This window comes from Apis laboriosa, unplaced genomic scaffold, assembly GCF_014066325.1.
Source record: "Apis laboriosa isolate Shangri-la unplaced genomic scaffold, ASM1406632v1 scaffold11_cov152, whole genome shotgun sequence".
Lineage (NCBI taxonomy): Eukaryota > Metazoa > Arthropoda > Insecta > Hymenoptera > Apidae > Apis > Apis laboriosa.
The window spans coordinates 3,819-27,057 of NW_025221020.1; the positions used below are offsets into that span (position 1 = coordinate 3,819).

General features: G+C 30.8%; 4 protein-coding genes across 19 annotated transcripts; 2 read left to right on the forward strand and 2 right to left on the reverse strand.

The window, feature by feature from the left end:
* Positions 1–865: 865 nt before the first annotated feature.
* LOC122720154 (histidine--tRNA ligase) lies at positions 866–4,579 on the forward strand. 5 transcript variants are annotated; one of them, XM_043946669.1, is made up of 6 exons: positions 866–1,188; positions 1,540–1,854; positions 2,429–2,641; positions 2,711–2,932; positions 3,045–3,546; positions 3,701–4,579. In XM_043946669.1, exons 1-6 carry the CDS (start codon positions 1,093–1,095, stop codon positions 4,162–4,164), a joined length of 1,812 nt encoding a protein of 603 aa, XP_043802604.1. In that variant the 5' UTR covers positions 866–1,092; the 3' UTR covers positions 4,165–4,579. The 5 variants fall into 5 exon arrangements, with proteins under 5 accessions (XP_043802604.1, XP_043802605.1, XP_043802606.1 ...); XM_043946671.1 differs by lacking the exon at positions 1,540–1,854 and adding an exon at positions 2,131–2,281 and having other exon boundaries at positions 873–1,188; positions 3,701–4,359; XM_043946673.1 differs by lacking the exon at positions 866–1,188 and adding an exon at positions 2,131–2,281 and having other exon boundaries at positions 1,721–1,854; positions 3,701–4,359.
* A 201-nt stretch (positions 4,580–4,780) lies between these two features.
* LOC122720151 lies at positions 4,781–13,914 on the reverse strand. 7 transcript variants are annotated; one of them, XM_043946663.1, is made up of 9 exons: positions 12,972–13,913; positions 11,089–11,097; positions 10,396–11,010; positions 8,955–9,128; positions 8,411–8,788; positions 8,042–8,304; positions 7,748–7,906; positions 5,979–7,169; positions 4,781–5,874 (listed from the first exon to the last, which is right to left on the reverse strand). In XM_043946663.1, the coding sequence occupies exons 3-9, from the start codon at positions 10,535–10,537 to the stop codon at positions 4,975–4,977; spliced, it is 3,207 nt and encodes a 1,068-aa protein (XP_043802598.1). In that variant the 5' UTR covers positions 10,538–11,010; positions 11,089–11,097; positions 12,972–13,913; the 3' UTR covers positions 4,781–4,974. The 7 variants fall into 7 exon arrangements, with proteins under 7 accessions (XP_043802598.1, XP_043802597.1, XP_043802599.1 ...); XM_043946662.1 differs by lacking the exon at positions 11,089–11,097; XM_043946664.1 differs by lacking the exons at positions 11,089–11,097; positions 12,972–13,913 and adding an exon at positions 12,220–12,956.
* On the forward strand, positions 9,135–22,408 carry LOC122720152 (FYVE, RhoGEF and PH domain-containing protein 4-like). 2 transcript variants are annotated; one of them, XM_043946668.1, is made up of 7 exons: positions 9,135–9,520; positions 19,133–19,573; positions 19,650–20,368; positions 20,556–20,761; positions 20,954–21,319; positions 21,502–21,953; positions 22,049–22,408. In XM_043946668.1, the coding sequence occupies exons 2-7, from the start codon at positions 19,140–19,142 to the stop codon at positions 22,152–22,154; spliced, it is 2,283 nt and encodes a 760-aa protein (XP_043802603.1). In that variant the 5' UTR covers positions 9,135–9,520; positions 19,133–19,139; the 3' UTR covers positions 22,155–22,408. The 2 variants fall into 2 exon arrangements, with proteins under 2 accessions (XP_043802603.1, XP_043802602.1); XM_043946667.1 differs by lacking the exon at positions 9,135–9,520 and adding an exon at positions 18,329–19,003.
* On the reverse strand, positions 14,150–18,066 carry LOC122720155 (zinc finger protein 76-like). Of its 5 annotated transcripts, none has more exons than XM_043946675.1 (9): positions 17,934–18,066; positions 17,065–17,243; positions 16,779–16,959; positions 16,130–16,593; positions 15,664–15,933; positions 15,368–15,559; positions 15,069–15,287; positions 14,873–14,983; positions 14,150–14,733 (listed from the first exon to the last, which is right to left on the reverse strand). In XM_043946675.1, the coding sequence occupies exons 2-9, from the start codon at positions 17,137–17,139 to the stop codon at positions 14,635–14,637; spliced, it is 1,611 nt and encodes a 536-aa protein (XP_043802610.1). In that variant the 5' UTR covers positions 17,140–17,243; positions 17,934–18,066; the 3' UTR covers positions 14,150–14,634. The 5 variants fall into 5 exon arrangements, with proteins under 5 accessions (XP_043802610.1, XP_043802613.1, XP_043802611.1 ...); XM_043946678.1 differs by having other exon boundaries at positions 17,065–17,159; positions 17,934–18,061; XM_043946676.1 differs by having other exon boundaries at positions 17,323–17,970.
* Positions 22,409–23,239: the final 831 nt, after the last annotated feature.

A 23,239-nucleotide genomic window follows, 5' to 3' on the forward strand; every position in this document is an offset into this window, starting at 1 on the left:
TCCGTTTAATACCATTAATAATTCCATTTAATAATTATCTAAAATGAGAATAAAGTGAATGATTCAAAAATTGTTGTTATAATTTTATTTATTTGCATTTACTTACTTTTTTACTACGGATAGATATTTAATTTGTTGATACTTTGAAATTTTTGCTACTAATACGTACGGAAAATTACCATAACGTCGATAAGTTATCGACTGAGATCGATATTACAGTAAATGATAGTGAAGCGATAATTAACCAGTTATTTTTCTTGATCGTTTATATTTTCTTCTTGTACGTTTTAGAAATTTATGATTTTTCAAAAACGTTTAAAAATATTGAAAGGAATCGTTGCATGAATCGTTAAATTAGAATTAGAATTTATTTTTTATTGAGAAATCTATATATCGTAACGAAATAGTGATTCGCAAAGTTATCGTTTCCTCCCGTAAGTTACGTTGTGCATTTTTTTTCTCGTCGCGTAGCAAAAATTATTATGATTATTATTTTAAAATTCATTCGATAAAATTCGATATTTTATTGAATCTTTTAAAATTCTAAAAATTTGATTGCAAAAAATTATTGATTAAATCGAATTGTTATTATTTATCGTTGTGTATCGAACTGTATCGAATACGATGTTGTTTGCTATTGGACGGTTTACGGAATAAAAAAAAAAAATTATAATATATATTAAAAGGAAAAGTCGAAAAATATTTTAAAAAAAGAAAAAGAACAAAAAACAAAAATATTACGGAGAATAATAAATAAAAGGAACGAAAAAAGAGAAAACGTTTTTCAAAGTATTGTGATACAGCCTTTTTTTTTAAAGGATATCTATTACTTATCGTTTTGTGTATATTCATAAGTAAGAGAGTAAGAAAAGTAGAATGGATATGGATGTAACTAAAGAAAATTTCCCTATAACTTTCACGAACACGCGTCAAAATTGTGAATAGAGCGGGATCTTTAAGTCGGTTGAGTGAGCAGACCGTAGTAAATTCGAGTACAATCGTTGGATGTAACCTGCTGGAAGGTTCAGTGATGCCGTATTGCGTGAAGCGTTTGGATTTCGAGTTGGAAAGAGAAAGGTCGAATCGCGCGTTATGGCTGACGAAATCGAACGGAAGTTGTTGGAACAGGTGAAGGAACAAGAAGAGCTTGTACGAAAACTCAAAGCTGCCAAAGCTAACGATGTTCAGGTATGATTGATTATTTATTTTTTTTCTTTACGGACAATTATTGTTCTTTTTTTTTTTTCACGAATTTCTTTATGCGACTCGAGCCTTCTGACGATACCTTCTGGTAAAACCGATGCTTTTTGCCTCCATGTGGATCTTTGTATTTGGGAATTATTCAAACGTTTATAGTTTTAATTATTATTCGTGACGAATAGTTTTTTTACGATCGATTTATCCTTAAATTTTTCGTTTTTATTTTTTTCTCGCGAATAAATGTATCTATTTCTTCTGTGATGAACGATATTTTCTAACTTTTGTCTGTACTTAACCTCTATCGGAGAGACTATGGTACATTCAGTTTCTATCCTTCAGGATTCAACGAATTTCTCGATCTTAGAAACGCAATTAGAGAGCATTAACCATGATTTTGCGGATGTCAGTTACGTGTGTGGTTGGATTCCTACCATAAAAGATACGAAATTTTTTGATTTTTGCGTCACTTTTATCGATGACCAACTACTCTCCAAGTGGCCACATTTGAAAAGATGGTTCACAAACGTTCAAAGCTTCGACCAAATTGAACGTAACACGTTTCTCGAGCCGAAAGGGTCGATTACCTCTTTGGTGAGAAAAGTTGATCGCTTAAGGAACCTCTGCCTCTTCGACAAAAATGTGATTGATTTAAAGGTGAGGCGGTTGTTCACTGGCAAGCAAAATACCTATAAATTATATAAATATATATATATATATATATATATATTATATATACACGTATATATATTTGATAAAATTGGTTTTGTTTCGACACATATTGCGTCGAATAACGTCTCTCTATGAAATTTTTTTGCTCGAGAAACGATATTCGATCTTGCATATTTGTAATAACAATATTGCGTGAACAATGTAATTTATAGCATTTGCTTGCTAGCTCACTTATATGGTACTCTTTGTTCTTTCGGCTAGTTTAATAATCAACATTGAGGCGGACTTTTCTCTTTGATTCTGGTTCTTCTTTTAAATCGATGGATCATTTGTGATGTTGTGTTCGATGTGGACCAACGCCTTCCTACCTGCACGAAAATATTGCCATGCATCGATGCTTTCGAGGCTAAAGGTATGACAAATTATATAGGAAATTTTCTTTGATGAACAGCGATAAAAAAAAAAGAAAGATCGTACTAAATACGTGTCCCATTTTAAATGATAATTCAAGATTTGTTTGTTAAATCTGCATTGATTGATTTTTATTGATTTTGTGTAGATTGCGGAGGAAGTTACCAAATTATCGGAGTTGAAAGCTCAATTGGGAAACAAGAATGAGATACCTTCCAAACTTGTTCTTAAAACGCCTAAAGGTACGAGGGATTATGGTCCTGAACAAATGGCGCTACGGCTTGCTGTATTGGATAAAATAGTTACGGTGTTCAAAAGACACGGTGCTGAAACTATAGATACTCCTGTATTTGAATTGAAAGTACGTAAGAATTGTAAATTATAAGTTGTAATTGTTAATTTTAAGTAAACGTTATTACTAATTTTTTAGGAAGTTTTGACGGAAAAATATGGAGAGGATTCAAAGCTGATCTACGATTTGAAGGATCAAGGTGGAGAAATTTTAGCTCTTAGATATGATTTAACCGTACCTTTTGCCAGGTACCTGGCTATGAGAAAAATCTCTTCCATAAAGAGATATCATATAGCAAAAGTTTATCGAAGGGACAATCCATCCACGACAAGGGGTAGATACAGGGAATTCTACCAATGTGTAAGTCTAACGATGTGAAATGTAAAACGCCGCGTATTGTCTTCTTATCGTCATTTTATCGAATTGAGAAATATGCCATTGATTTTTCTTTTCTTTTTCTTCTCGATCTAAGGATTTTGACATAGCTGGACAATATGATCCTATGATACCAGACGCGGAATGCATTCGCGTCATTTCTGAAGCGTTACAGTGTTTAAATGTAGGGCCTTATACGATCAAATTGAATCATAGATCGTTGTTGGATGGTATATTTGCGACTTGTGGCGTTCCAAATGATAAATTTCATGCTGTGTGCTCGTCTATCGATAAATTGGATAAGAATTTGTGGTCGGAAGTAAAACGAGAGATCGTTGAAGAGAAAGGTTTGAGTGAATCGAGCGCTGATAAGATTGGCACTTATGTGTCGCAATCTGGTGGAATAGAATTGATATATGAGTTAAAGAAAGATAACGAATTAATGAAACACGAATCTGCGGTAAATGGTCTTGAATCCATTGAATTGTTGTTCAAGTATTGTAAAATATTCCAAGTGACGGATAAAATAATTTTTGATCTTAGTCTTGCCAGAGGACTCGATTATTATACAGGTATAATTTTCGAAGCGATATTGACTGGTAAGTTTTCAATAAGATTTTCGCTTATTATTATCGAATGAATTTTGTTAAATCGATGAATGTTATCTATGATTCGTTTAAAAATCGTATTTTTTTTTTTTTTTTTTTTTTTTTTTTTTTTTTTTTTTTTTTTTTTTTCAATCTTTATTTCCAGGCGATGAAGTTGGCGTTGGTAGCGTCGCGGGCGGTGGCCGTTATGATAATTTGGTAGGAATGTTTGATAGTAAAAAGAAATCGATTCCTTGTGTCGGTTTGTCATTGGGCGTCGAACGTATTTTCAACGTTCTAGAGACGAAATTAAATCATGAAAGCGTGAAAACGCGAACCAATGAAGTTGAAGTATTTGTAGCAACTGCACAAAAAAATTTGTACGAAGAAAGAATGAAAATCTTGACAATCCTTTGGGATGCTGGAGTGAAAGCCGAACATTCTTACAAAAGAAACGTAAAATTGCTGGCGCAATTACATCACTGCGAAGAAAGTGGTATACCGCTGGTTATAATAATTGGTGAAGGAGAATTGGCGAAAGGAGAGGTTACATTAAGAGATGTTGTGTCTCGTGTAGAAGTTTCGATTCCGCGTGCACATTTAATCGATGAAATAAGGAAAAGATTATAGAAAATATATCACGACTTACTTTCGAATGAGTTTCTTAATTTATATAATAATTAAATGATATGATACCATCAATTGTTTGATTTTTTTTTAAAATATAGAATCACGATATTTTAACGATATTGCACGATATCTTCGTTTCAAGTTCAACGTATGAAATAATAAAAGAAAAAACAAAAAAAAAAAAGTGGAAAGCTTCTGTATAAACTAAATAATAATACATAATTTATTGTATTTAACGATCGAATTCGTATTATTTCAATAATCACCAACAATTAGTATATCTAATTTTCAAGTATTCTTTCGCGCAAAAACAATGTTTCGTGATAATTTAAGATTTACTTTTGCTTTTGTTACGTTTAAGTTAGAGGTAAGAAGATGAAACAGAAAAAAAAAACAAAAGCAAAAAAAAGATAACGTTTCTTGTGAAATTTTTACTTACGTCGATAATTTAACGAAGAAAGAATAGTCGATCTTATTACTTATTTTATATTTTTTTTTTTTCCTCAATTCAACTTAAATTATAGTTATATTAATTTATATATATTATTATTTATTTTTATAAAAGTGATATGCCGGTCAACAATCACGCGCGGTTAAAAATTTTTGTATAACGTAAATAAGTACTTTGTATCGTCATCGTATCCCTATAACGTATCTCGTATGTTGTTCGAAATTATCATTTTTTCACTTGAAAGAATGATGAAAGAGAATCGTAGAATTAATTACATCGAAAATGAACACGATTTGCGATTGTTCTATTATTGTCCGATTAATAAATCCGTTTTGAACGAAATGAACGAAAAGTCTGTGTCACGATTTATCGATAGGCAAGTGTGATTTGTGCTTCTCGGTTTTGAACTCTGCAAGAGAATCTAACGAATGATGCGAAGAAACATCGGGTGTAACTGTTTTAAACGGATCGGAAATGATATTTGTACTGGAATTTTCTATTTTTACTTCCACCAATGGTTCTTGTGATTCTGCGTCGATATTAGTAAATAAATTATATTGAGAAGTAGAATTATTAGTGAAAGAATCATTCGATGATACTTGTTTTTTTGTACTTATTCGGGCATCTTTACACAAAGTTGATTCTATTCGATCGCTTAAACGAGAATTAGATGTAGATTCGTTCGAACGATCATCGACATTCTCGATAGGAATTGTGTGTACGATGGAATGTGATTGTGGATCGATGATTCGTACGTTCTTTTCCTCGAGGCGAACAGAATTCGTAGAAATAATTTCTTGTGAAAGCGGTGAATATCGTTCCGAATTGGAAACCAAAGATGCGAATTGACCCGAATTTTCGATCGATGATGCAAATTCACCGGTTTTAGGATTTTTATAAATTGTATCGTGATTATTTTTTTTGTAAATAATATTAGATGATAAATGAAAAGGTTCGGCTCTTTCTCCGTGATCTTCGATGTGAACGTCGCTCAAACTGAACGCTCTGGCTCGACGTCGAAGATTCATTTGACCGATTTGTCGTTGCAATATACCAGCCTTCCAACGAGGTGCAACTTTTTGCGTAGAAACGATAGAAGTATTACCTCCTTTTAAATTAACGTTCGGATTTTGAGCTGGTCGTAACGAGAAACGACGATCGCTCAAGGTTGATTTGATCGGCGTTGAAAAACCTGGTGTTCTCTCTGTTAGAATAAGAGGCTCTTTAGGGGATTCGAACAAAAACGTTGATTTAGTTTTCTGAAAATAAAAAAAAAAATAAAATAAAAGACCGTTTTTAAAAAGTAAACGATAAATCGTTTCTCTCTCTCTTTCTCTCTCTCCCTCTCTCGAAATGAACTGACCGATAAGAATGGTGAGTCATTTTTCGGAGGCGTCGGTGGACTGACAGGTGTTGCTACAGGTCTCAAAGAAAATCGTCTCGATTTGGCAGCCATGGTAGGATGAGCAAACGCTAAACTACCTCTTCTCGATTCTCGTCTTGTTGTTTGAAACCAAGGTAGTTTATCTTCGTTCCAGTTTATATTAGATTCTTGCGTAATAGTGTTTTGATTACTTTGAGTGGTTGATACGGGTGGAGATGGTGAAAATAAGGTAAACAAGCTAGGAAGTTTCGGCGGTGTTAAAGAAGCGGTGCCTAATTTTCTTCGAGGTTGATCACGACGAATCTGATCTTCGTTCGTAGCAGAGGTCCAATTACCGTTGTTGACAGCAACGCTAGCGTGAAGAACGGTAAGGGCTCTCAAAAAATCGGCCAAACTGGTCTCTTCGAGTACATTATTATTAACATTGTTGTTGAAATTGTTAGCCGCGCCGGTATGCGTGTAATAATATCTTTGTGGATTTAAATTGGTTGGGATCGACTCTCGTCTATCATCGATCGACAAAGATCCTTGTCCGGCCAAGTCTTTACCGTTAATATTGCGATCGAATTCGGAGATTTTTTTTTCCGAACTTATCGAGAAACGATTTTTCCAAGGGCTGGACGAGATCAATGCTTTAGGAACGTTTTTTGTTAATGCAAAATTGCGAAGTTTAGAGAATTTGGTATCTTTAATGTCACGTTCTTTGCCCGATGATTCATTTACACGGGATTTCATCAATTCCTGAATCTTTCTAGCCGCTGTTGGTCCGGACCAAGTTCGTTCGATGTTTCGATCCTCGTTTTTCGTTTCTTGTATTCTAATCTCACTTGCTGCTCTCGAACGAGGTCTTACGAATCGCGGTATCTTTTCGTGCCCGATTGTCCAGATTCTAGATCCGGTATTGGACGCGTGAATCGATTCTCTTTCAAAAATCTCTTTATTTTCTTCGAGTTTGTCACTGTGATATCCGACTTGTTCCTGGCCAACGTAAGTTGTCTGATTTGAACCATCGGCTCCCATATCTTCGGTAGCTGGTGGTATATAACCAAGAATATTCACCAATCTTGCCAACAATTCTGCTGGTTGAACCATTGCATGAGTTGCGAATGTTGCTGTTTTATCGATTCTTTGAAGATCGGTTTCAGAAACGACGCGCGTTACTTGATTTTCCTATCGAATGATTCAAAAAAAATAATATTAATATATATATATATATATATATATTTAATTTATTAATAATTATTTAAAATTATTTATTTAAATTTGAAGAAAGAAGAAAGGAACGAGTAAAGAAAATATGAAGAATTGATTAATAAAATATTGAAATTTTGAGAGAATGAGAATATAAAAAAATTTCGATAATATTGATAAAAATCTTTCGCTATTATATTTGTATTGAATATTATCTTACATGGAACAATTGGAATTCGCGGAATGCAAAAATAAAATGTAAAACAATTATTGAACGATTGAAATTACGATAATCAAAGTTACGATGATAGAGCTGAGATATCAATCTCAGTTGAGTAGTCACCACAATATATTTGTAAAAAGAATAGATAAACGGCGATCGTATATTGACGCGTACATAGTCATAGGGTGTATACGTATAACAACGAGAAAGATTTTCATCGATATCTCGAAAAGTAATAAATATTTGTAATTAAAATTGTATACTCGGGATCTTAGCTCAAAAATTTGAATGTGAAAAAATTCATATCGTACCACAGCCGAATCGACCAACTTACCATTGGAACCACTTCGCTATTGGCGCGTCGTCGAGGTCTCTGATACATTTCATCTTTCTCTTTTGAGGCGTACAACAAATCTCGAAGATCGGGAAAACTGTTGCTACGACAAAATTTAGACGGTGGAATCTCGTAATTACATTCGTCAACGTATATTCTCTGAAAATCGATTATTGAAAAAACGTGAATATTAAATTGATAAATTGCATTTATACGTACACATGCGTGTAACAAGGATGCATTATATAGGAACGAATCGAGAAGCAAAATAAAGAATAGGAGAATTTGTTTTACCTTAACTTTAGATAATTGCAACTCGTTGAAAACACGGCGTAAATAATTTATTTCCTTATTGAATTCATTCCATATTTTACTTTGCGTGTGCTTCAAATTGATAGCTAATTTACGCTCTATTCTAGTAATCTTCTTACTTCGCATACCTCGCGTGATAAATGTCATGATCATGACGGTGTATCCCAGTCCAAAGGAAATCCAACAAATCAGAAAGATCTTGTATAATATAAAGAAAAATCCGCTACCCTTGCTATTGTCCTGCCCTATCGAATATATGTACATTCGATGCAAATAATGATAAAAAAAATGATCATTTCTCTTTCTCTTTCTCTCTGATAGATCATATAGGATAAAAGAATGTTTTCTCACCTGCCACGTAATCTCCAAAACCAATGGTGGTCAATGTGACGAAAGCGTAATAAACAGCTTCTTCGTAACTCCAACCCTCGTAATGAGAGAAAAGAAATGCTGGGAAAAAGATGAACATGACGAAACCTGGCAACAAGTGAGCAAATATTTGTGCAGCCAATCCAGCTTTTCTCGTTTCGAACGTTGTTAATTTTTTAGGATAATAATTGTCACGGCCATGCTTATAAGATTTATATTTTTCATGAGCTTTAACGAATACACGGCCAAAAAATTCTCCCAATTGTGTCAACAAAATTCCATTCATAGGTATGCCTATCAGACCATAAAATATCATCAGGATGCGACTGAGCCTGTTCGTTGGAGCCAAATTCCCGTAACCTACATGTATTATATCGTTAACCTACATGTTATATTCGATACACGATTAAACAATGAAAATTATAAATTTTTTGTTACAAGTCATACGTGATATAAATCATAAATCGTATGAAAGCGTAATAATTAGATTAACCGATATTTTAAAAATTTATTAGTACGTACGTACCTATTGTGCTGACGACGGTATAAGCGAAATAAAAACTATTATAAAAATCCCATTTAAGGGGATAATCGCCTTCGGTATAATTATAAACTGATTTTCCGCAGTATCGTGTCAAGTTCTCGAGAATTTCATCGTGATCGTGACTAAGATTCGGTACATAATGCGTGTGTAGCAAAGCTGAAAAAAACAACGTCGAGATATGAAAACTAATTAAGATAATTTGTAACGCGGTTAAAAATTGCGAATTTATCACAAGAATTTTGTTATAATTTTGTATAATGAATTTTATTTTCGGATCACGATTCGTATTTAAAAGACATCGATTCTTTCTTATATATATATATATAAGATTGAGACTCCTTCGAGAACGAGCTCTTTCGGAAGTCTGCATAATACTCTTCGTTCAAATTCAAACTATATATTATTCCCGGGAAAATGTTATCTTATCGTTTCGGTTTATTCGTTTATCGTTTATGCTCTCCGTTCGCTTCGAACTAGTCGTACCGTGGAAACAAGTCACGTCGATACTGTTCAACAAAGAATATATCGGATAAAAAGTTGGCGCGAAGGTAAAGATCTTGATTAATTCTTCAAATTCGATTTAAATATAATATAATATTTCGTGCAATTTCTCTATTTCAATTCGATATGAACATGTATTTTCGATAAAATATATATCGTATTATACGTTCGATCAAAGATTTTACTTTGATCTTTGTCATCCTTTCTTTACAACGAAGGTAAAAATCTATTCGATCATCGCACATGTGTACATATGTATATGTAATTATACTACTTTAATTAAAAAATACTATCAATTTCAACGATTAATACTAATAATAGCGTTTGGTGATACCGAGTTGATGAAGTGCAAAAAAATAATTGATCTTGTGACAATTCTCAATATTGAAATAATAGTTTAGAAATGTTTACGAAGTAATCAATGTTTATGAGAGGAACCGATAAATTTGCTGAACAATTTAACAGGGAGTGGTCTTAGTCCACATAATTTCGCATACAATTCGTTTCGTAACTTGATATCGAAAAAACCGATTCAATGAATTTATTCTCTATCACGATTGTTCATTGTTGTTTAATGTAGAGAGAGAGAGAGAGAGAGAGAGAGAGAGAGAGAGAGAGAGAGAGAGAGAGAGAAAGAGAGAAAGAAAGAAAAATACGAAATCTTTTTTTATACTTATTTAAATAAACATTAGGTGAAAGAGTTATAATAGATCATAGATTATATGTATATTTATTGGTATTCGCATCGATTTTACTATATTTGAATGGTGATTCGTCCGTAGATCGCTATATGTGTATATCGAATACATGCGTACATATATCGAATCGAACATTTTTTTGGGCTGCATTTTACAAATTTCAGATGTTGTTTGTTGTTATGGATGTTGTTTGTTGTTTAATTATCACGATCCATTATGCTCACCGTTAATTTTGATGCGTTCATGTTTGTCTTTTTCAATGCGGTCGATCTCTAAGCGGCTCTCGATATGGTAGAAAATGGAAGCACCTAGTAACAAGTATGTCAAGAACAGCATCAACAGGACCAACCATTGCTTCTTCGACATTCTTTAACTGATCGTGTTTGAAATGGGATAAGAATGAGTGTCAGGAACAACAACGAAAAATCTCTAATAAAATAACGATGCAAATTTTCGTTCCAGTTTCATAAATTTCTTCCTTCCGTTTCAAACATTGTCTCTATTATTTGATAATTACGATGCTGCTTTGTTTGAAAGACAATTCTTAATAATTATACAATAGAACGACCGATTCGCGGATTGTTGTCGCGATTCTTACTACCACTGCACTAAAAACAGATTATGGACGGTCAAGCAGACTACGACATTATCGCGTGATAACTCTTTAGACTCTGATTTCGCGACCTTCAAAAGTCACCTTCTTCTCCCTCGATGACGACTCTGTTAGATATCCGATACGATTTTAAGTGGCAACAACTAACCATTTTATCGATAGGTAATGCGATTATTTTTTCATTTTTCTTTCAAATTTATTCTGTTCCTTCGAATCAGCGAATACCCTGAAACAAGAATATCAAATGATGTAATTATTAGAATATACTTGTATAACTGTTCTATGGAAAATATAAAAGATTTACCTGCTTAATCTGAAATATCGAAATTTTCACAATTTATTTCGAAATCGACATCCACTTCTGCGACGCTTCTTTCTTATTTACGAAAGCGATCAACCGAAACGCAAAAAACGAATTTATAGAATGATAAAAGTAATGTTGCGTTGATACGTAAAAGAAAAAAAAACTCCAGTTGTACGAAAGATTTCTTCCGTTCAATAAGACGAATATTCTTCGAATTCGGAATAAGAATGAGAAGAAAAAAAAAAAGAAAGAAGACGCGAGCGAATTTAAATTCTTACCAGTCGCAAGAATGATGATTCTAACGAAACAAAAGATTCAAGAAACAAAGTAACTTAAACTGTCCAAAGTGGTAGTCGTTAAACCGAATATTTTCTTGAATGTAGGAAACGCATTGTTTGAGAATACTGATCGATGGTTGCAATTGGACTTAGGGACGTTTACCGTGCGACTACAATTTTCACAGTTACCGCGTAGTTGGCGACAAAAATGTTCCCTTCAACGATACTCTTTACGTAACTTCCACAATGTACTTTGTATAACGTAATATATATCCCGCTAGTTGAAAGATCGATGGAAAAAATCGATCAAACGCATGATTTATCGCGCAAAGAATACATATATTTTTTCTACCTATTACGTTTTTAACATGGTTTGTTATTTACTTCCTGGTAGTCTATTCCTTTTTTTTTTTTTCATTTTTACGCGTAATATTTACTGGCCTGTAACATCTATATTTGACTATATATTTTCTCAAAGCAAAAAGAAGAAAAAAATAAGAGATAGAATTAAAAAAAATTTTTTTTTCAAATTTTCAATTATTCATTCGCGCGAAAAAATTTGTGAAATAGATGCTACATGTTAATATATCTGATATTATTTTATATAAATTTCATCGTTTATATATGAGAATGCAAGAACTTATCTTCGTTATACATTGAAACAACGCTAAACCAGATATCGAGTAAACATCGATTAACGTGTAAAAACGAGAACGAAATATTTTCGATAATAATAAACCATAGAAAATTAAACGATATAATTATGTTCGATAACGATATAATTTTGATTGCAATTGAAATAAAGAAACACAATCATCTTTCGTTTGATTTCCAATATAATGAAAGTACGCACCTTAATGATGAAGTAGAATATGTATAATGTATCACGACAGTTGTGATCTCGAGAGTACAAACACGTTTTAATACTGATAACTGCTACGTTAAAAACGTCTCTCGACTATATCCTCGTTCATCCCTTGCCTTTCCCTCATAGTTTGCACTTCTAATTAACTTTCTGTTTTTGAAATTTCCACTATTCCTATTATTATCTATCGATATCCTTGTACAAGTGTATATTTCTTCCTATAAACTTCGATTTTTTAACGTAATTATAATATAATATAATTTATAATTTCCAAAATGAACAGGCTATTCGTGCTAGTTTAAATTTTCGTATCTAATTCAAAATTATTGGAAATTATTCATCGCTGCTTATCGCAATTAAAAATTTGCAATCTTTACAAATAAAAAACATAAAAAAATTTTGAACAACGTTCAAATATTACATATTAGTCTATTCTTTCACCCTTCTTTTTTACCTCTCCTTCATCTTCTTCATCTTTTTAAATTATATAAAATTTAACCGCGATTTCAAGATTATACGTATATATATATATATATATATATATATATATATATACCTGCAAAAAGCATTTCTTCTTCGATGATTTTTTGACTTTCTAGTTTTTACGCAATTTGCTAATATTTTTTTATCATATTGTCGATAAATAACGTAAAAATTAATATAAGTTAGATTACGCTTTATCTAATTAATATCTGTGAATAAGAATACTTTATATTTGTATGAAATAAGTTAATTATTACCTTATAATAGTAAAAAGAAATTAAACGATCCATCCCCTCGTGATTTATAGTTAACACTTATCGAACAATAATGATAAAATCATTTTTTCAACAAACCACCGATATTTATATGTTTTACCCGTTATAACGCAACTTGGTCGAATAACGCACATTCTAAAATTTTTCTTTAAATGAAAGACAGAAGAACGGTCACTTCGTTGATCAGTCAATCACGTGCTCGAACTACTTTCGGAAGTAAACGACTTTAAACGATCCCTTGCTCAAACGTATGTCGTAAGAATGTTAAACGCCAAGGTCCACAACTTTATGTAAAGAAGAAAAAAATTAGATTCGTAAAATCAGTTAAAAAAATCATTCTTTTATCTTATCGCAATAATTCTAAAACTTAAATTAAAATTGTTTAAGAAAAACTAGAACAAAATTACTGAAAATATTTCGAAAGAATACTTCGGAAGAAACAAGCAGAAATATGATTAAATAAATGAAAAAGATAAAAAATGGAACAGTGATATAGTGGGATGGTAGAAACGATGAGAGAGAGAGAGAGAGAGAGAGAGAGAGAGAGAGAGAGAGAGAGAGAATTGAATCTATTACGCGATTCGCAATGTCGCGTCTTAACTGAAATTCTGATTCAACGTTCATATGTAACTGGTACAAAAATCATCTCTCTTCGATTCCAAACTTGAACACGTTAATATAGTTATTTGGTTAGTAAACTCGTGCTAATAACAATTGATGTTCTTCTCAACCGTACAACTGTTTGAAGATAATTTACACATCTTGTAAAGTTTCCTTCTATTTAACGAAATATACGATCAAGTTCTTGTTTAATTTTATCGCAAATTTTTTATATTGTGACAATTCATATGTAGCACATTGTGTTTACAATGCATATGTATTTATGATATATTGATTTACAATGCATATATTTATGAAATGTTAATGATATTATAGGAAATTCAACGTGATTAATTATATTTCAAAATTATAGAAAAAAAAATGAAAATATTTTTGTATTTTGTAATTTTCTGAAGCTATATATAATATAATGTACTATCGCAAATTTATTGTATATATGAGATTTCTATAATTTTATATATTTGTTGTTCGAAATATAATATATAATTATGTGGAAGAAACAAAAAGTGATAAAAAAAATTAATGTGCATCGTATATACATATAAATAATTAATCTTGCAATGAGTTGAAAAATGAAAAACGTGAGTAGAAAATCCACAGATAGAAATAAAAGAAATAGAAATAATATGAAAAGGGAAATTTTTGAGAGAGCTTTTCTGCTATCGCAACGATCATGATTAAAAATCCTGTTTATTTATATATATATATATATATATATAATGATCAGTTGTATTTTCGCGACGATACATTTTTTTCATTAAATAACGAATGAATAAAACTTTTTTTTTTTTTTTTACAGCGAAAAAAACGAAACGCTTCATCAATGACCATTCCCAATAATTTAATAAGCCTAAATTATCTTTACTTCTCGATGTTGAAAATTGATAGGACAGTGAATTACAATATGTATATAATATAAAAAAAAAAAAAACAACGGACAAAATTGTCAAAATAGACAAAAGAATATAATAAATGATTTATGTTTTCAATTAATATTCATTGAATATACTTCATTTTGAAGTAATCAATGCCATCCAAGTTCTATATCTTCAATTTTTATATTTAATTCTTCGAAAGAAGTATCAATACCATGCTCGTCGAATTCACCATTTAGTTCGATCTTCTGTAAATATATAAGATACAACAAATATTATCAGATATATTGCTATTGGATTTAACGAGATAAAACAAATTGAAATAAGGAAAAAAAGAAGAAAAAAAAATAAAAAATATATATATATATATATATAAAGATAACAAACCTGTAGCGCTGCGATATGCGAAGGATCACCGACTAATAAAATCTGCGTTTCATTATCGTTTAAATCGTCGATCGCTTTAGAAATCTGTATTTGCCCATCTTTTTCTGTAATCTTCGGTTATATATGGAAAAAAAGGAACATTTTTTTAAAATTATTCTCAAAATGTATTCGAAATGCAAAATGTCTTCCAAGTTACCTTTAACGATGAATTACCATTATCTCGTATAATGTTTCTTTTTTGTTTATCTTTGCTTCGACTAGATGATTCTTGAATAGAATTTTTACAAAGAGCATCAACGTTATCATCGTTGTCTATTAACGCATGAGCAGTTCTTTTGTGCATTACAAGAGTACTACTTTGTCTATATCTCCTAAAACAAACTTTACATTCGAACGGACGTTGTTGTGTATGAACCTAAAAAGAAAAGAAATGTATTGAAACGAGTTAAAAATCAATCGTCATCGGCAATTGCAAATAATGATAAAATTACTAACGAGGTGATGTTTATAAAGACTAGAATATTCTGTAAATCTTCTTCCACAATTTTCAATAGAGCATACATATGGTTTTTCACCTGAATGAATTCGTATATGATTTTTATAATTTGTTGCGCTCGCGAATGCTTTGCCACATTTGGGTTGTGTACATTTATACGGACGTTCGCCGGTGTGCGTTCTCACGTGAACCTGGTATATATACAGAATATAATTTCTTCTATTAACTGTTATTTTATTTATTTGTTTGTTTATTTTTTCGAATAAAATTATATTATTTTAAAGTTTTCTCTTACTTTCCGAATATTACTCGTAGTAAAAGAACGACCGCAACCATTGAATGGACATAAGAAAGGGCGTTCTCCAGTATGTGTTCGTACATGTTTTAATAAATCTCCGGATGTTTTAAAACTTTTATCGCATGTTTCATTTGGACATTTGTAAGGTTTTTCCCCTGTATGCGTGCGTAAATGCGCTTTTAAACTATATCCTGTCGAGAAACTCTTCTTACATTTTGGATGCGTACATCTGTATGGTCGTTGACCAGTATGAGATCGTTCGTGAACCTGGTTTAATGATAATATTATTTTACTATAAGATAAAAAGATATCGTTTCATAATTTTTAATAAACCGACATAATTAAATTTTTAAGATATAGATATATATATATATATACACACGCACGTTATATTATACATATTATCATTATTTAAGTTTCCAAATATGCTTATAAAATATGATTAAAAATATTTTCCACTTACATTTATCAATGTGAATAACATTGAACAGGTAATGCTAATTGTGAACGGACTTGAATTGATTTTCAATTTGTAATCGATATCAGAAACGATTTTTACCTTGAGATGATGGGGCGTACTGTAAACTTTTGAACAACCCTCTCTTGGACAAGGATGTCTTATCCTCGATGTGGATAATTTATTTAATAAAATTTTCGAATCCTTTTTCTTCAATTTACCATCTTCGATTTCCCACAAATCATTACTAACATCGATGTGACCAGCTACCATATAAGCATTACCATCGATAAATTCCACACGTGGATAGTTTTCAACGTTCTCTATGGTAGTTTGATGAGCTTGAACCAAAGTTGCTGGTTCCAATTCCAATTGAAGTGGTTTACCTTCAGTAAGTTCTGCTACATTGCGAAGCAATATAGTATCTCCATTTTCCAATTCTAATGTTGCTTGCCTTTTTAAATCCATATCTAAATCGAATGTAGAATGATGCGGATAATAAGTTTGCAGAAATTATAAAGAAAGTTATAGTACTTGACTAACTTTACATACTAAAACGTTTAAATATTATTCTATATGTATTTGAATGTTTTGCTATTGATACAAATAACTAAATTTTTTATAGTCCTTTTGCGTTGAATTATTAATTTCTAACCATTATCGTTGAAATTATTGGCAACGAATGCTTGCGTTCCATCGGGTAATGTTACTGCTGTCAACGTTGTGCCATCACTTAATAGATGTTCATCCAATGTTAATCCTTCTGTTTGATCATTTGCAGAGTTATTCTCGTTAATTAAAACGGATAGACATTCCAATATATCCATACGATTATTCTGCAAAATAAAATAATTAATGACAAAGGATAAGCTTGTGAAATAAAATGAATTGTACCGTTTCAATTGAACGAATCGTTGAATAAAATAAAATGGTATTTTTACCTGTGTCTCATCCGACATAATTTCCACATCTCGAGTCACGAAACGATTTGAAAGTTCTGCACCTTGTGTCGACATATTTCTCTATAAATCCAGAGCTGCGAACAAACAACGTTTCGCGATGATCGCCGATGATCCACGTCATTATTTTGTGTCTTAGTTTCGTGTCCGCAGGTAAGCATCTGTCTCAAAACAGGGGTCATCAGCAACTTGCTTGCGATGCATTGAAGATTCGCGTGTATTGTACCAAGTTATCTTTACCGACGAAAGTGAATACTTGCACGAATTTTTTTGAAGTATAAACATTTAGAAGAGATATCACGTGCAATCAGGAACATCCACCAATTGATTACATTGAATATCCGCGTAATGATTTTAACACAAATAACGCGCAAAGCATTATATTAATATTTGCTGTATCGGTAATTATATGTAGTCATCAATGATATTTAAAATTGATATTAATTATTATATTTACAAAGACGGTTACAATGATGACAATCGCGATCACCATGATCGTGGTGAAATGAAAAGTATATAAGATGCATATACGAGCAATGTGCCATTTGTTAATCGAAATAAATATAAATTATAAAACAAAATTTCAATTATTTACGATAATGTATGATAAAGTAACATCGAATAAAATTCGAACGTCTTTTGTTTCTCTCTCCTATTTTCTTTATCTTTCTTCCTCGTATAGCAAATTCAACTTTCGGTGTTTCGCGCAGCCTCGCAATTTGATACCAAAGAATCTTGGGAAATATTACCCATAAACTCGTATACCCGCGAAATCCCTTGATGGGTAGTATATGTTAAACAAGATAAAGATAATATTTAATACATTATATTAACCTAGCAATTTTACGCACCGATAGATATGCGGTTTCAACGATCATATACTTTTTCTTCGAGGCTACATCGTGTTAAACCAAGAGACGTAATCGATAACCTTCTGCAAATTATAGTTATATGTTTCTAAGATTTTAATGCAGTTACATAGCATGAGCTTGGGGGGAATTTTCAGCTCTTATATTCGGTCTGTTCATTCACAATTTCGGCATCTTTCATCAATATATCATTCTGAGAAACAATACTAGATAGAGAATATACATCCTTTAACCGTGCAACGACTCGTTTTTGAACGACCTCCATTACTTACTTAATCTTACTCTCTATTGGACATTTCTATTGTAACTATGTATTCATATAAAAAAGATTATATAAACGTTATTCATTTTTTACTTCTTACAAAAGTATATTGCTAAATTTATGAATTTTATAAGTATATTTATTATATGAATATATAATTAAGAGAATCACATATAAAAATTTTTTAAGAATATTCTACATTTAAGTACATTACGCATGAATATGCATACACGAATATACATGTGAATATATTCGTGTAGATGGCACATATGTCATTCTAAGGTGTAACCAAGTACTGGCTGAAATGTCTATGTGTGTTTTCATAACCCATATTATTAATTATAAACAGGTCAAAAAATTGGACCAATATTAAAGATCAAAATTATTAATTTTGTTCATTTTTATCTGTTAATTATTATTAAAAGTTATAAATAAAATATTAAAATCTGTCTTTCATCTATACATAAAGTTATAAGGAAATTTTGTTGAAGAATATCTATATAAAATAATAGTTGCATGTAAAAATAATACGTTACTAATAAATTAAATGCAAAAATTAATTTGTATCGAGCGATCTGAGATTTTTCATTGAAAAATTTCACTACTTTCGCTTCGTACAAAATGAGAAAATTCGATACAGATAGATTCGTTGATTCATATCAACATGAAATAATGTACATATATGTTCGTGTTTAATGAACGTATTAATATGTGGTTGTTGATCGACGCTGGATTCCACTAATTCAGCGTCCAATGTATTTATTGAATAAAATGATTATATTGCGAAAAGGTAATTAATAATAAATAATAGATAAAATTTTTATATTGCATTTTACAATTTTATAATTTTATAATGTGTTTTTTTGTATTAATTTAAATTATGATTAATTATGATTAATTATTTAATTAATGAATTTAGGCTTAGAATGCAACAGAACCGATCGATAGATGTTTCACTTTGGACAACAAAGCCAATTTTAAAATTTAAAGATAGAAGGAATTTTAACAGATCACTCAAAATGTTTGTATCAAGGACACAAACATCGAACAGTACTTTTTATACTGAATTGGAACCTGATGAAGTAATAGATAGAAAAACTGATCTAAACGAGTTAAAAGAATGCCAGGATAAAGATTACAACCATTCTGATATAATACCGGAAAGTGAGAAACAGGAAAATTATGATGGACATTCATTTCGAAAAATTGCTTCTTTTGGAGGTTTTCCACGATTTCGATCGTTTATAATGTCGACCGAAAATTCAATGGATCAAGGTGATACTCAAGAAGAAGAAGAAAATTCGATGGAAGTCCCATTCGTACGAATATCGCGCAATGTTTTGGAATATAGGAATAGTAGGTATGTTAATCAACTAGGAACGATTGTAATTTATTTTACGAAAACATTTTTTTAACAAAATTTCTTCTTTGCGTAGATATTTAACTACGGATAGAAATTCTCATCGATATGCAGTGGAATCATTCGCGATAAGCGAATCCGAAAGTGAAGAAGAATCGGAAGGAGCAAAATCATCGGAAACAGATACCGCAATAGTCGTGAATCATAATACTGATGACTCGATTCTAGAATTAAAATCAGTTGGTAATACAAGTTATTTGGATTCCAAAAGGAAAAACGCACGTCGAGTTGCTGAAGAATTGTTGGTTACTGAAAAAAATTATGTTAACGTTTTACGATTGATCGATCAAGTATTTCAATTCAAAATCGATCAAGAGAATAGAGCACATCCTATGTTTCCTCCAGAGACTGTTCAACATATGTTCTCTAATATTAAGTCGATATATAAATTTCACAATGATTTCTTGTTACCTCAACTTCAAGAGAGAATGCAAAATTGGGATTCAAATCCTAGAATCGGAGACATAATGAAAAATTTTGCGCCTTTTCTTAAAATGTACACAGAATATGTAAAAAATTTTGATTATGCCATGAATTTGATACAGTCTCTTCAAACTAAAGTCACCAGATTTGCTGCGATTATCGATGAGATTCAAAAATTAGATGAGTGTGCCAAATTATCATTGCCTCATCACATGTTGAGCCCTATACAAAGATTACCAAGATACGAGCTTCTTCTAAAAGATTATTTGAGAAACCTCACAGAAGAAAATGCTGATTACAAGGATACTAAAAGTAAGGATCTTTCGAGTTCCATTCGATTCGATGAATTACTTCCGCATAAAATAATCAAAATGCATCTAGCAAGGACTTGCTTCTATTTAAACGTCTATTGAACGGGGCACGTTTAAATAGACGTCCGTAGATGGCGACGATTATAATCGTAAAATCAAACGAACAGACATGGCTTTCTTTCTCGTAGAGGCATTGGAATTAGTGTCTACTGCTGCTAATCACACGAATGATGCAATGAAGAAGATTGACAAGTTCAAAAAACTTCTTGAAATACAAGAGAGTATATACGATACAACGGATCTAGTCAGTGTTACGAGGGAGCTTATAAAAGAGGGTCGTATCGTTAAAATTTCAGCAAGGAGCGGTGATCATCAAGAAAGACAATTGTTTCTGGTACGTACAAAATATTATTGTACTTAATATATACACAATTTAAATATATCGTGTACACGTGATCATTTATTCATATAATATATAAATTTAATTTATTATATATAAATTTTTATCGATGATGATATCCATTTATAATTAATATTACGTTTAGTTAAATGATGGAAATAATGATTCTTTTTTTCTATTTTTCAGTTTAGCGATTTATTATTACTTTGTTCAATAAGATTAATACCTGGGCCATTATATCGATTGAGAGCTAAATTTCTAATCGAAAATTTGCAAATAATCGAAGGTGATAATTTAGAAACAGCAAATACATTTTACATAAGAGACGAAGATAAAAGCGTCGAATTATATACACATGCGGCCGAAGAAAAAGCAGCATGGCTTAATGCTCTGTTCGATACTATGCAAGAAATGATGAGAAGAAAAGCAAGTTTAAAAACTAGTGATGTTAAAACACTTGTTTTAAAGAGCGACGATATATCCAAGTGTATGATATGCGAGGTGATTTTTTCTGTGATGAAACGGAAACATAATTGCAGAGCTTGCGGAATAGTGAGTAATTTTCCTCGATAATATATATCCTAATCAATTGAAATGGAAAAAGAAAAGTGTTATCAATGATAAACTTATATATTTATCGTTTTTCTTTTTTTTTTTTTTTTTTTTTTTNTTTTTTTTTTTTTTTTTTTTTTTTTTATTATCATTTAATGTATAATATTTTATTTGCTATATAGATTGTTTGCGGTAAATGTTCAAATCAAAAGTTATTGTTCGAGGATAATAAGAATATGAGAGTTTGCCGTTTATGTTATACCGCTTTAACGCAACCGCTTGTTAAATCACCTTCTTCAACATCTACATCTGGACCGGTACCAAGTTTATTACAAGTTTCAGCAAGCGCATCTTCCGTTATATCTGGATATCTTATGTTAAAAACTCAAGCGAGTAAACCTTGGACACGGCGGTGGTTTGCATTACATGCCGATTTTGTTTTGTATACATTTAAATCTGAATCTGAAAATATGGCTTTGACAGCAACTCCTATGCCTGGTTTTATTGTTACGGAAGGTATTAAATTATCTGACGAAGATCCTTTAAGTTTCAAGGATAGATCTAGAGCTCTTAAAATGCATCATTCTAGGAAAAGTTACTATTTACAAGCGTTATCGGACGAAGACAAACAAAAGTAAGTTTCATATGTTTCTCGTACATGCGCGTATATACGTGTATATATATATATATATTATGTTACATATTATAAAATTTAAATCAAATTTTCAGATGGTTCTATGCTTTACAATTAGCTACTAAAGCAGAATTACCTTCATTTGTAACAGTAGAAAACGAAGACGCACACAAAGATCAATCAATTGTTCAAATGCGATAAATTATTGTCGATCTTAAGTTAATCTTTTACTGCCGTTATCATCCGTAAGATCGCAAAACGATAAAGTAATCTAATTAGTAGATAATTATTATATGGAAATGATGTTAACTTATGTTATATAGATACATGCATAAAAAAAACTTGTTGTTGGTGTATTGTGGTCGATTTAATGATGATCATATTGCCAAAACGCTTGTTGTATTTTGTACCACTTTGTTATAATATATTTAAAAATATATAAGTATATATATTTATATTCGATATGATTAACTCGGACATTGCACCTATGTATAATATACAAATTTTATTTCAATGATATATATTTATGAAATACATATTTATTAGATTTTATTAGGTAATAAACAAAAATTAATTTTTGTATATATTATATCATAATTTTGTACATTTCAATTATAATATATTATCGAATTATCTAATATTTCATATATTATAATCGTTTTATGACAATTAATAGAGAATTAAATAAGAATATGACATGAAAAAAGAATTTTACCATTTCAAACTAATGTTTACGCACAAAGAATATTTTCTCTAATATCTTCTTGTAATTCAACAGTATTTGAACGATAAATTCAAATTCATTAAACTCGATAGAAATCAAATGTAATCAATCAAATCAAATGATTGAAAAAATATCTTTTTTCAGTGCTATTTGTACTATAAATAATTTGTCTTTGATTTAATATTGGTTGAAAAATTTAATTCGTTGCACGATATAAATTTTGCAATACTTCAATAAAAAAATTATAAATTAACAAACAAGATATAAAACGATTATTAAATATTAAATGGTAGGATATATTATGTTGCTATACAATTTTAAAAAAATTTAAAAAATTCTTCGTCCCAAAATAAACAAATTTTGTAAATGTTATCATTTCTCAGTTATATAAAGATTTTATTACAAAAGTATTGTTTATTACAAAAAGTATTATTATTTTTATTTTAGGAAAAATAAAATTATTATTAATAATTGTTATACCGATATTATTATATTGATTATAAACAATTATTATTGATTATTTTTATTCTATATGTATAATAAAAAAAAAAATCAAAAGAAT